This window comes from Haliotis rufescens, unplaced genomic scaffold (assembly GCF_023055435.1).
Source record: "Haliotis rufescens isolate VD_foot unplaced genomic scaffold, xgHalRufe1.0.p SCAF_44, whole genome shotgun sequence".
In the NCBI taxonomy this organism is placed as follows: domain Eukaryota; kingdom Metazoa; phylum Mollusca; class Gastropoda; order Lepetellida; family Haliotidae; genus Haliotis; species Haliotis rufescens.
The window spans coordinates 2179876-2193324 of NW_025964157.1; the positions used below are offsets into that span (position 1 = coordinate 2179876).

General features: G+C 41.3%; 1 protein-coding gene across 2 annotated transcripts in view; it reads right to left on the reverse strand.

Annotated features, from left to right (window-relative positions):
• Positions 1-13449, reverse strand: part of LOC124136059 — a 125355-nt gene that overhangs the window by 2900 nt on the left and 109006 nt on the right. For both annotated transcript variants that reach the window (XM_046501830.2, XM_046501831.2), the window contains exons 2-3: positions 5871-6027; positions 519-667 (exon numbers count right to left, since the gene is read on the reverse strand). In XM_046501830.2, the coding sequence (XP_046357786.2) occupies positions 519-667; positions 5871-6027 (306 nt within the window). The remainder of the gene's footprint in view (positions 1-518; positions 668-5870; positions 6028-13449) is intronic.

Below are 13449 nucleotides of genomic sequence, written 5' to 3' on the forward strand. Positions count from 1 at the left end.
GTAAGGTACATTCGTTGTCAACCGTTCCCTCGGGGTATATGGTGTGATGTACCGGGTGAATGAGACAATGTACCCATCGCCTACCGCCTAGTGACTCGTGGTACAGAGGCACTCACATTGGGAACATCACACCATATTCACAGGCTGGTCGACAACCTACTTCACAACATGTGTTTATCTCATACACACACATTAATATTTCAAAGGTAAATAGGGGTACGGGGTCCAGTCGTCTAAGGCGCCTCAATTCGCTGTGGAGACTTGCGTCCCTTGGACACTCAAGAAATCTATGATTGTGGGTTTCGAATCCCGGTTCGCCTCAGTTATGTTTCTTGGTTTGTCAGCACCATACCCGTGCTCGTGGGTTTCACCAAGGTGGTAAAAATCCGAGACCTGAATCATTTCGGGCTTTCCTCCCACATTAAGCTGACACGCCGTGATATAACGGTAATACTGTTCAAAGCGGCATTAAACCAGACTCACTCACTCACTCACGTATGCGTCGCTGTCATACGTACAGTCAAGGTTGGCACACAGTTCGCCGAACGCCTTCCTGATGCTGTCGGGGTCAGCCAGTTTCTTGAGCAGGAAGAGGAGATCCTTTCGATGGCGACAGTCATGGAAGATTCGCTCAACACACACAATAGCTGACTTGAATTCCCCTGTCCTGAAACAGACGGCAAGAGAGTTAGGTATAGAGGACTTTCCAAGAGAATGGTAGTGATTTTAAGGCAGTCTCTTGTCCTGTCAGGACAGGCTATAAACACTCAAGTCCAGACCAAGCAAATCTGGGAGGAAAACAAGAGCAACAATCCACACATCCGTGGTATAATGATGACGCAAAGCCTTAAAGTCAAATTGCACCCGTGAGATCCGAGTTAGCATAGGTCTTCGGGAAATATAGCGACAAAAGTCTTTCCATATCCAATAGAAATCTCTGCATAGCAGAGTCGAGTGTACGATTCCGACTATATCATGAGCATGTGTTTATGAATCACAATCAAATATATTATAATACCATGTAAGGAAATGCTTTTCGAAGACCTGATTATACCATGTGTTCGCGAAAAGGTGAGCGTAACCTGACCCAACGGTGGCACTTGTCACAAACACATGCAAAGGCAAGTCAACTCTTCACCGAAAAAAACACGGGGATATTTGGTACAAGTCAACATAGGGAATTGAATCGGACATCATTTTTGTCAGTGATGCGTCAAATTTGGAAATGTCCTCCACATGTCTACCATAAAACTTTTGAAAGTTTTACTGAGGCCTTGAATGTTGTAACCTTGATCACGCAACTTCTGAACAAGAGTTGTATGACGCTCTTTGAAATCTTGGTAGAAAGAGCATGCTGGATTGTATCTCAAAAGTTGTGAACTGTACACACCAAAGGCTGAAGCTCCTGGAATAATTATTGCTCGACATGAAGGGAAAGTTGACTATTGGAATGTTGAGGTCATCCCTCTTGTCATACAGTTTTTAGGAGAATGACTTGACTTTGCCAATCCAAACAAAAATTCCGATTCATATGCATAAACAAACAGATCCGCAAGAAGGGGAGCACAATTGGTGCCCATGGGGATGTCTACTTCTTGCCTAAATGTCTTACCTCCAAATTGTACGTAGATGTTATCAATGAGGAAGTCCAGCATTTCACATATTGTTTTCTCAGTAACCTTCAGGTGGCATTTGCTTTCATTTTATACAAAATGTCCAACCCATGCCTGTTGTAGGAAGCGACTATGTTTGTCTTAAGAGGCGACTAACGGAATCGGGTGGTCAGGCTCGCTGACATGGTTGATGCATGTCATCGTATCCCAGTTGCGTAGATCGATGCTTATGATGTTAATCACTGGATTGTCTGATCCAGACTCAATTATATACAGACCGCCGTCATATAGCTGGAATACTGCTGAGCGCGGCGTTAAACAACAAACAAACAAATAAACACAAACTGACCACCCGATCCTCATTTTAGTCAATTCAGTGAAATTATACTCCTGTAAATTAATTTTATAAATTATTTTAATTAATTTACAGGAATTGATAGCAAGATATTTTTTAAAGAACTCAGATTCCTTAAGTTTATATGGTAAAGTAATGATATAAATTATAAAGTAATAAATAATTATTCCAATCAATTATTTGATTGATGCCATATCAAATTTAAATGCAGGACAAATAAACAAAGATTCAATGATTCATGGTGCAACATCCACATGGTATATAGCTTGTTGGCTCTTGCTTTAGGACAAAGTGCTTTTTATATAGCATATTTATTAAAAGATAGTGTTGAAAGTGATTACCTATATCATAACAAGTAAGACTTATTTCAAGATACAAAGAGTTCGTAAAAACAAAGGCAGCATCTCTTTGTCACAACCTGGTCAGGCATTATCCAGAGTGCCTGATCAATTCTGTTACAGAATAAACTCTATAATCGTAATCAATTTCCTATATAATTGTGATGAATATTGAAATGGGTTTCATACAGAATTGATGTAATTCTTTACAGAAAATCATTAACCAGGTTTTGAAGAGATTGTCAGTAGTTGATGAGTGAGCCAGAGCTAATGTTTATTAAGGATGTTGATTGTTCAAGATTGGGTTATGATTTTGTTGAAAGTGAGCTTCATATTTACTTCACAGTTATTTTGCTGGCTTCGGAACATATTCATGTGGGTTCTTTTCAACTTTTGAAAGGATTTTACCCAATCATAACTTTAGGTCATTTCGGATGACGTTCAGTCCGTATCCTAGAAATAGGAACCGGTCTGAAGCCTGGGTGTTTTTATGTTCTTTTGTTTTTTAAGAAAAATTTGTCTCACACCAGTTTGTGAAGCATACTTTGGATGTACTTTTGACTATCTAATGAATTCCATGTGTCCCGCTACCTAGTAATTGAATCTAAATATATTCTATTTCATGAATAAGTAATGCTTGTCACTTCACATGTGATATGCTTTTCTCTGGTTTGTAAAATGATATTTATATTATGTAGTGGTATGTCCTGTAGGCATGTGACTTCTGATGCAATAAAACAATTATGCTTCTTAATAAATAAGTCATGATGTCAACATGTAATTTTGTTGATAAAAGCTTTGAATTTTGTTGTACTTAATTTACATGTTTAGTTGTTAACAGTTAAAATTTTTGGATTCATGATAATTCTTTTGAATAAAAAATAATAATTGAGTTTTAATTTGTGTTGCGTTTTATTTCAATGCAAGTTAATTGATTGGAAGTACTGCGAACCCTCCTTTCAGCTTGTGTTCCCATCACAGATTTCCGATTTCGGGATTTTCCAATTATTTGGTCAAGACAACTGCAGGTGCTCGTTGCCTCTTAGATCCTCTCAATGTTTGTCATTGTTACTTACATGTACCTACCTACTGGCAGTTCATAAAGTGTGACTAGCGATTTCTATCTAAATTTAGAATATTCTTACATTAGCGCCCTTGACATATAAATTGGAAAAATATTATTTGTTCAAAAGTGGGAATTTTTAACCTATAATTTCCTGAGTTATTAGAAATGTTAAAACTTCTTAAGAGGGAAACTTTACTGACATCCGATCTAGGATATCTGGATATCAGCCTCTGAGCAGGCCCATATGATCAACTACATAAAGATGTCCAAATGAAATAAATTTGATGATTCAATTATTGTGAAAAAATGTCGCAGAGAGGAGAAATAATTTACTGCTTTGTTTTTATTAACTATTCTTTAATTTTTATTACGTAAAAAACCTCTACATCTATGCCTCACAGGTTAAATTGGCTTAACTTAGAGCAACAGATATAAACAGTGGGCCGTGTTGTAACTGTTGATCCACTATTTTATAGATATAAACATCATTTGCCACTTGCTTTTGTTTGTTTGTTTGTTTGTTCCAGCTGTATGACGGCGGTCTGTAAATAATCGAGTCTGGACCAGATAATCCACGGACTGACATCATGTGCATCGATACACGCAATTGGGATACGATGACATGAATCAACCAAGTCAGCGAGCCTGACCACCCGATCCCGTTAGTCGCCTCTAACGACAAGCATAGTCGCCTTTTATGGCAAGCATGGGTTGCTGAAGACCTACTCTACCCCGGATCTTCACGGGTCCCACTTGCTTGTGCTTTTGTTTACGGTTTCCATACAATAACGATGGGAAGTAAAAACACTTTAATTACCCTGCATGAATATATATGATTGACATGTTAGATTTATACATTGACAAATGGTATTCTGTGTTTGGCATGAGTGGTTCAACGTATCGCACGCTTCTAAGTCTCAGCAATGGTGATTTCGTCATTGACAGATATACCATAACATTTTCTCTCACCATAAATAACTTGACAACTAAAATATAACCCAAATCAGAATATATATAACCCTCCTCTTTAGATATTTTTGACAAACGACTGGTACCAAAGTATCCTGAGCCAAATTCATCGCGCAAACGAGTTTCGCCGGCTGTGACGTCATGGCGATTAGCCAGTGGTTGTTTCCCTTAACTATAACCCCTAAAATAGAACTGAAGCAGGAAGCTATCGGCCACAACTGGATCGGTCTGTTGGGATACGATGACATGCATCAACATGGTCAGTCAGCAAGTCTGACCACCTAATCCCGTTAGTCGCCTGTTACGGCAAGCAGAGTCGCCTCTTACGGAAATGATAGTCGCCTCTTACGGAAAGCATAGTCAAGCATAGTCAAGCATAGTCGCCTGTTACGGCAAGCAGAGTCGCCTGGTACGGCAAGCAGAGTCGCCTCTTACGACAAGCATAGTCGCCTCTTACGGAAAGCATAGTCAAGCATAGTCGTCTCTTACGAAAAGCATAGTCAAGCATAGTCGCCTATTACGGCAAGCATAGTCGCCTCTTACGACAAGCAGGGTCGTCTCTTACGAAAAGCATAGTCAAGCATAGTCGCCTCTTACGACAAGCAGAGTCGCCTCTTACGGAAATGATAGTCGCCTCAAACCAATTAACCCGTCAAAATGAGTGTGTCGTTGGTAGTACCGGAGTTACCTCCCGTTGTTCGTGTTTCCACAAGCTCATTTCCAGCCGCATGACGTCCTCCCGATGTCAGTATCATCGCTGCAACCAGTGTGTGTGTGTGTGTGTGTGTGTGTGTGTGTGTGTGTGGAGGGGGGGGGGGAGAGAGAGAAGGAGGAGGAGGGGGTGCATATCGAAATGCTGATGTTATACTGCTAGCCCACTGAGATACTCCGATTCGGTGTCACCTCACCTCATGATACGCCAAGTCGTTGACATAAGTGACAAATGTTTAACCATCCTTGACTCTTTATGTCTAAGCTACAGGATTACGGAAACAACCACACTCCATCACAACCTGTCCTATAAAGACCGCGCGTCTATCATTCTGCTTAATCACGATTTACCTCCCCATAAAGCGATTATGGGCTACGTCGTCTGACGTGAAACATTGGTGTAGCATCAAAACATTATCGGCGTCCTCATCGTTGAGACTGCACCATCCTCACGCGAACGTATGACGTTGCTGCAGTTCAGTTTAATGGACGACTTGTAATTATAAGAATCTGTACTTTACTAAGAAACTGTTATCCCAAATGTAACATGTGTTACATTTGACCACTTTCTAAATCGCACCAGCCATTCACGGAGTACTCTCTATTTAACTTTCTCTTTAAAATTGTATCGATAATTGTGAGGAAATGAAGGGCCATTTACCGGACCACGCCGTAAAGGATCCTCCTTGTACAGTGTTAGCTTAATCTAGCGTGTCGTATCTTGTACGTTAACATTGCAATACACAAGTTTTGCAGTATCCTTTTCGTAAAGAATTCATAATTAAACTGGACTTAAAAAAACAACTGCGCACACCTACCTGCAGTGATGTTTAATTATATGGGAGTCCTCGCCAAGCTTCTTTCCTTCTTCGTGAATGCCACTTGTTAAGTTTGACAGACAGATCAATACGTCGTTTACAGCATTTGTAGGACACGCCCATCCTCCTATAACGTGTGTAATAAGGGCCACACCCACTGCAACACAAACATAAGTTCATTTAAGTATGTTATCAAACGTGTGTCTGTGTAACCATGGGGCTCGGATGACCCGTGCACTAAGGCGATATAACTCGCCGTGCAGAGTTATTGCCCTTAGCTGCAAGCATTTGCTTGTCGCGGGTTCGAATCTAAGTTTTGCCCTCTATTTTATTCCATGGTTTTGAGGGGACACGAGTGGCCCAGACGTCCAAAGCGCACTTGAAACCTATGATTGTGGGTTCGAATCCCGCTTTGCCCCTATTATGTTTCCAGGTTTAACAGCTCCATACCCGAGCTCGTAGGTTTCACCGAATCGGTAAACGTCTGAGACCTGCATCACTTTAGTCTGCCCTCCCACATTAAGCTGACACGCCGTAATCTAATTGGAATACTCTTCAAAGTGGTGTCAAACCAAAATATACATATTACAACTGAACATACATCTAAAAAATGAACAATTTGCATTTTAAGTACTAATCACACATAACAGACGAAAGTACTGTTCATTCGAAGATTTCGTTGAATGTCAACAAAAATCGTGGACCAAAGTTACTTTTATTTCCGTTTTTCATTTTTAAATAACCAGTGATATTACTATAAGGTACACTATCACACTTCTGCCAATATTTTTGATTCCGAAATTGGATTGTCTGCCCCGGTGGGGCGGATACGCTCACCTTTTCGTGAACACTGGGTATCATTACTAATTGATCGCGAAAGTGTGAGCGTATCCTGCTCCACTTGTGGCGCCCGTCACAAACACATGCAAAGGCAAGTCAATTGTTCACCTGGAAAAAAACACGAAAACACACGGTACAAGTCAACATAGGGATTTGCATCGAACATCATTTTTGTCACTGATGCGTCAAATTAGGAATGTCCTTCACATGTCTACCATAAAACTTTTTGAAAGTTTTACTCAGGCCTTGAATGATGTAGCCTTGCTCAAACAACTTCCGAGCAAGAGTCGTATAACGCTCAACGTTAGTGAAATGTAAACACCAAAGGCTGGAGATGCTGGAATATTGCTCGATATCCCTCGTATCATACAGTCTTGTGGAGAGTGTCTTGTCACTCTGAATCTTTATCTATAGATCTTTATTTATAGATCTAAATATGAAACAGATGATGCGGTCTCGCTGGTCTCCTGTACTTCTAGTTCAGGTGGAAGAGAATTGACTATTTGATGGTCATTGAACGATATCAGATCATCGATATACCTGAAGCTCCAGTTAAACTTCTTGGCAAGATTACCTTCTTTTGATTTTGCCAATCGGAACAGAAATTCCGATTTATATGAAGAACAAAACAGATCAGCAAGAAGGGGAGCACGACTGGTGCCCATTGGGGATGCTTACTTCTTGACTCAATAACTTTCCCCAAATTCTACATAGATGTTATCATTGAAGTCCAGCATTATATATCATGTTTTATCAGTAAACGTCAGATAGCATTTCTTACAAATTGACATAAGCCTGGGATGATATATACATGTATGTAACTATATCTATGGTCACCATGTTTTGTAACAAAAGACTCGAGGATCAAGGAATGAAGTCTGTCCTCAAGTGGGACAGTCGTGTTGAAAAGTCAAACTTTTTGAAAGAAAAGGTTCTTTTCTGAGATTGTTAAAAGTGTTTGAGAATCCCGTGGTTTTAATTCCACTTGTCTCCAATAATGTCTGTGAATATAGAGAAAGTCCTTCCTTGACTGTAGTCAGGATTAAGACAAACTATGTGTTTAGTTGTACATTTGCTTGACCAAGCAATAATTATATCCAGACTTTGGATGATAGCTGTCTGGGGCAGAATGGGTTTATTCTAATTCTGTTTCTTCTTTGTCACTTTGTGCATTCTATCGAAGACAACATCACGCATTGATTTAACCCACTCTGGAAGACATTCAACGGGATCCTCTTCTCATTTGCCCATAGTCATAAACACATGCTCTTGATATAGTCGGAGTTGTACAATCGACTCTGCTTTATGCAGGAAGGGTTTTGTCGCTTTATTTATTTACATATTCTTCGACAGATCCATATTGATTTTGAAGTTGTCATCTTAATTGGTAGGAGGCTGCTCATGGTATTTTGGTCCATATTTGAATAACTGACGAACGTTGTTATTGTCAACAATAGAGAAGTCGCCTGTGATGATATGACCTACAAGATGGTGGCAGTATGATGAGTCTTGGCAGCCACAAGAAGTGAAATTCACGTCATGAGACAACACGTTCCTATAATTGAACAACCATCATGAAATAGGGAAATAGCCAAATGAAACCGTTGGTGGTTCCAGACATTTGAAATATTGAGGGACATTTTGAGAAACTAATATAGTTCTGAGAAATCTCTGCTAAAAAGACCAGTCCTTTAGAGGGGTCCGACAACATCACGAGCCTGTTTCCGCGAAATTATTAGCGTTTTTCTCCCCACTGGGAGAGGAATGCAGAGGCAGTGTAAGTATAAATAAGTAATCCATTTTTAGCTGTTGATTAACAAAATTGGCTATAAATGGCTATTTTATTTTATTTGTTTAGGTAATAATATTCTTTATAATGTCATTTTCAATGAGAATAGAGACTGATGATCAGAATGTCACAGTGTCAGACGTGTCATTGACTATGTCGGCCCATACAAATACAACTCTTGTGATAAAATATCGGATTCTTCATCACAGGCAGATCAAATTCCATGGTCCCAATTACTTCAAGTGTGGTAGTTGTTTTTATCCGTGCGAGGAAATAGGGATATAAACATGGTAAGATATATAAATAAGTCCCTCAGTTACACACTTTAAAAGACTTGATGTTTGTTTGTTGTTTAACGCAACACTCAGCAATATTCAAGCTATATGACGGAGGTCTAAATAATCGAGTCTGGACGAGACAATCCTGTGATTGACATCATGAGCATCGAGCAACGCAATAGGGATACAATGACATGCAACAACCACGTCAGCGAGCCTGACCACCCAATCCTGATCCACGTCGCTATATGAATGCACTGGGATTGTATGCGACCACATTTCACCTCGCCCGATACATATATTTACTGAAGGGATAACGCCATTTATAATCTCATCTCAGTGATAAAATAAATTACATCGTTGCTGACAAATCATATTAACGTTAAGGGTAATTGGAATATCACGGAGAAGACGGCGGAGGCGCGTCAGACGCACGGATTCGGGGTGTGGCATAAATCACATCAGCCATCCTCCTTCCCTGATTCAGTCACCGCGTCCACTCCCTGACTACACCAGACGAGACATGACGTCAAGGTGGGTGTAAGTGAGACGTATCACGCAATCGCTATGTGGGATGATGTGGGAATCAAGGGAAATTGGGCAATGAGTTATGTTTCCGCCACTTTGCAAGGACACGTATGCATACCTGTTCATTCTCATCGTCTGTCCTTGTCATTCGATGGTTCACGGGAAGTAGTATGTTATTGGCAAACCAAGATCCACGATTATTTCGAATCTTGGAGTGAAACATATGATCATAAGTTTTTGACACGCTACTTTGATGGCAAGAACAAATGTGTCACATGGTCATGATTCAATATATGTGGAGACCGCCTCCGTGGTCTAGTGGTAGAACGTCCGCCCGGAGAGCGGAAGGTCCGGGGTTCGTTTCCCGACCGCGTCATACCAAAAGACGTTAAAAGATGGTACTTGTTGTTACCCTGTTTGGCGCTCGGCATTAAGGGGCTAAAACAAGGACTGGTCGGCTCGGAGTCAGTATACTGTGTCTGAGTGGGGTATTAATGTTAAACTGCGGCATGGTATCTCAGTGAGCTAGCACTATAAATCGGCATCAGTCCGGACTAGTACAAGCAACCACACAAACACACACACGTACATGCACGTCGCTATATAAGTGCAATAATCTTGGACGCGACGTTAAACCCTATTTCACCTCACCTCACCTCAATATATGTGGATCTGAAAAATAGGTCTTCAGCAACCCAGCCTTGCCGTAAAAGGCGATTATGCTTGTCGTAAAAGGCGACTAACGGGATCGGGTGGTCAGGCCCCCTGACTTAGTTTATGCATGTCATAGTATCCCAATTGAATGGATCGATGCCCATGATGTCAATCACTGGATTGTCTGGTCCCGACTCGATTATTTACAGACCGCCGTCATATAGCTGGAATATTGCTGAGTGCGGCGTTAAACCACAAACAACAACAACACCTTTTTTTAATTCAGTGCACATCATTCTGTATGAATTTTGACGACTTATTTCGTTATTCATATACAAAATTGTCAAGGGTCAAGAGTCGCGGCGCTATGACTGTCTGCGTTTAACTATGGTAGTTTCGACATTCGTAGCGCTACTAGGGGCGGTCGGAATGCCTAGTGGTTAAAGCGTTCGCTCGTCACGCCAAAGACCCGGGTTCGATTCCCGACATGGGTACAATGTGTGAAGCCCATTTCTGGTGTCCCCCGCCATGATATTGCTGGAATATTGCTAAAAGCGGCGTAAAACCATACTCACTCACTCACTCGTAGCGCTACTATAGCTTTGTGAAACGGAGCTCAGGGCACAGTTTCACAAAGAGACCGTCGTAAATATGTGCGCTACCATCGTCTTAGCGCTAAGATCACTTTGTGGAACGAAATACAAGGCCTCTTATAAATTAGCATTACTCCTATCGTTACTCTCGTACTATTAAGACAGCTGTTACAGGGCTTATCTTTGTGGATCAGTGATTCAATCTTTGGCAAAAGAGTACTACAGCTGGTTACAAAAGCCGTTAAAGAGAATATAATCAAAATTAGTCCACTGCCCACTTGGACAACGCTAAGACTTCCGCACTTTAACATTGACTTCCGGTAACCGTAACGCTAAAACAAAACTTCATTCTTTAACATAGACCTTACGACAATCGTAGCGCTAAGATCACAAAACTCCATACTTTAACATAGACCTAACGACAGTCGTAGCTCTAAGATGTTTTTGTGTAAAGATACCATAACCTGAGACTGCCTCAAAAAATAGAATCATGCGTATTAAGTACGAACATGTCGTTTGACATATCACCGCCTTAACCCATTCCCATGTGGGAATTTCGGGAAGAATAGGTCCCCAGTAGTTCTTCTTGTTGTACTTGCGGAATAAAGGGGTTCGGAAGGCCAGGGCTCACCTGCACAAAGCGCTCTTAGCGCTACGACTACCGTAAGTTTATGTAAAGGTATGGGAGTATCGTCGTAACGCTGAGCTCGCTTTGTGAACTGAGCTGGAATCGGTTATATATAGCTAGGAAATTGCTGACTGCGGCGTCAAACAATATTCACTCTCTCACTCTTTACCCTTTATATTTGTAATGTATGTCATATGACACTGTGACCTCACGTCACACATCTTCATGAAGACAAGCGTTATAAAGGGGAAGTAATGTAATACCCTGGGATACCAAGATGACACTTCATCAAACACGATGCTATATATAAAGTTCAGTACTAATCAGCGCACAGTCCCGCGTACTTCTCCGAACAAATGCCCGAAACACTATCTTTTCAAAGCAATAACTTCGAGGGAGGCATCTCCGCTATATTGTATGACATTTATGATTAGCCTGGGTTCTATTAGTCCGAGGTCTGTGGGTGTCAAGGATTGCATTTTCACAGTGATAAGTAGTTTTCTTTTCCCTCTTCACGGACGTTCGAGTTGGCGCGTGTGGCCCACTCGTCTAAGGCGCTGCAATTCGTCGTGCAAAACCTATCATTTTGGGTTCGAATCCCAATTGTTTCTAGGTTTGTCCGCGCCATACCCGTGATCGTGGGTTTCACCGAAGTGGAAAACGTCTGAGACCTGCATCACTTCGGCATTCCCCACACATTAAAGTGGCACGCCGTGATATAACTGGAATATTTTTGAAAGCGGCGTTAAACCCAACTCACTCACTCACTCCAACATTAAGCTGACACGCTGTGATATAACTGGAATACTGTTCAATGCGGAGTTACACCCAACTCACTCACATTTAAAATCATACATTCAGTAACAGATTTGGCAAATGTCATACCTTATGCATAACAAAACAATATTAATTTAAAATAGGGTATGTGGATGGTTTGTGGGTTTGAGATATACGTTTTCATATTGTATTGAAGACATGAAATTGTGTTTTACCCAACAGAAGTGACAGGGAGTTTCCTATTCCAAGGCAGAAATAACGGTGGTCAAATTAAGGTGGCCTAGTGGTTAAATCGTTCGCAGGGAACCCTAAATGCCGAGGTTCGATTCCCAATAAGAGTAAAATATGTGAAACCATTTTCTGATGTCCCACGGCCGTAATATTGATGGAACACTGCTAGAAATCAATCAGCTTACAAAACTCCAAAAGAACACATTTTCTTTGCAAATGTCAAGTACTTTTTCTTTCTATTTAGACCCCATGCCCACGGGGCAGAAATAAAATTCATATTACTAAATTCTAGTATGAGTTGAGTTTCATGCATAAACCTCAAAAGTAGAAACGCATAGGTGAGAGTGATAAACATGTATGCAAGACATCCGATATTTTAAGCATGAATATTATGTCATTTGTTACAAAATTATTGTCATTGTTGGTATAAAATACGCCACTTATTGCTGAAACCTCGTCTGTTACCACTTGTTTAAATGCGAAGCTATCACAACGGAGTCGCTTTCAGCAAGGGTATTCGTTGTGTCCCAGACCACCATTAACAGACTTTTGTATCGGTACCAACAGCACGGCGAGTCACGTCGCCGACAGCGACAACCCGCCACTGTGACAACGGCTCCAAAGTACCGGGTCCTGCCAGGCATGTGTCGTATCGCAGACCACCTTCAGAGGCAAGTGGTTAACATCAACAGTAATTTAAGAGCTCAGAGTATTGCCTGACAGGCGAAGGAGAACTGTTTGGTTCAGCAACGAGTCACAGTTTATGCTGCATCCGGCCGCCAGTGGAAGAGTAATGATGTGGACGGGAATATCCCGCACTGGCAGAACACACCTGGTGCAAGGACACGTCAGGGCCCAACGCTATTGTGATGAAATCCTACAGCCGCACGTTGTTTTCGTTGTGAACTATACTAATGTTGTCCTTCATCGCAATGCTGGACGGCATACAGAACCTGTAACAACAACATTCTACGGAACCCCAATGTACAGGTCATCCGGCGGTCCTCCTAATAGCCAGTCGAGAACCCATTACACACCTGAGCGACGAGTTGGGTCGATGCGTAAAATACAGTGTCGTCCTGAACTACACACATTGCAACTTACTGACCGAGTCGGCTAACAATCCTAACTCGTCACCCATGCTCTATTTTCGTTCATGGGCAGAAGGCGCCATGAAATTTACTTAACACCAATGGTGGACACACGAGATTCTCATGACCCAGACCTTTGTCATTTTCCGTGTAATGTCTTCATGTAGTCC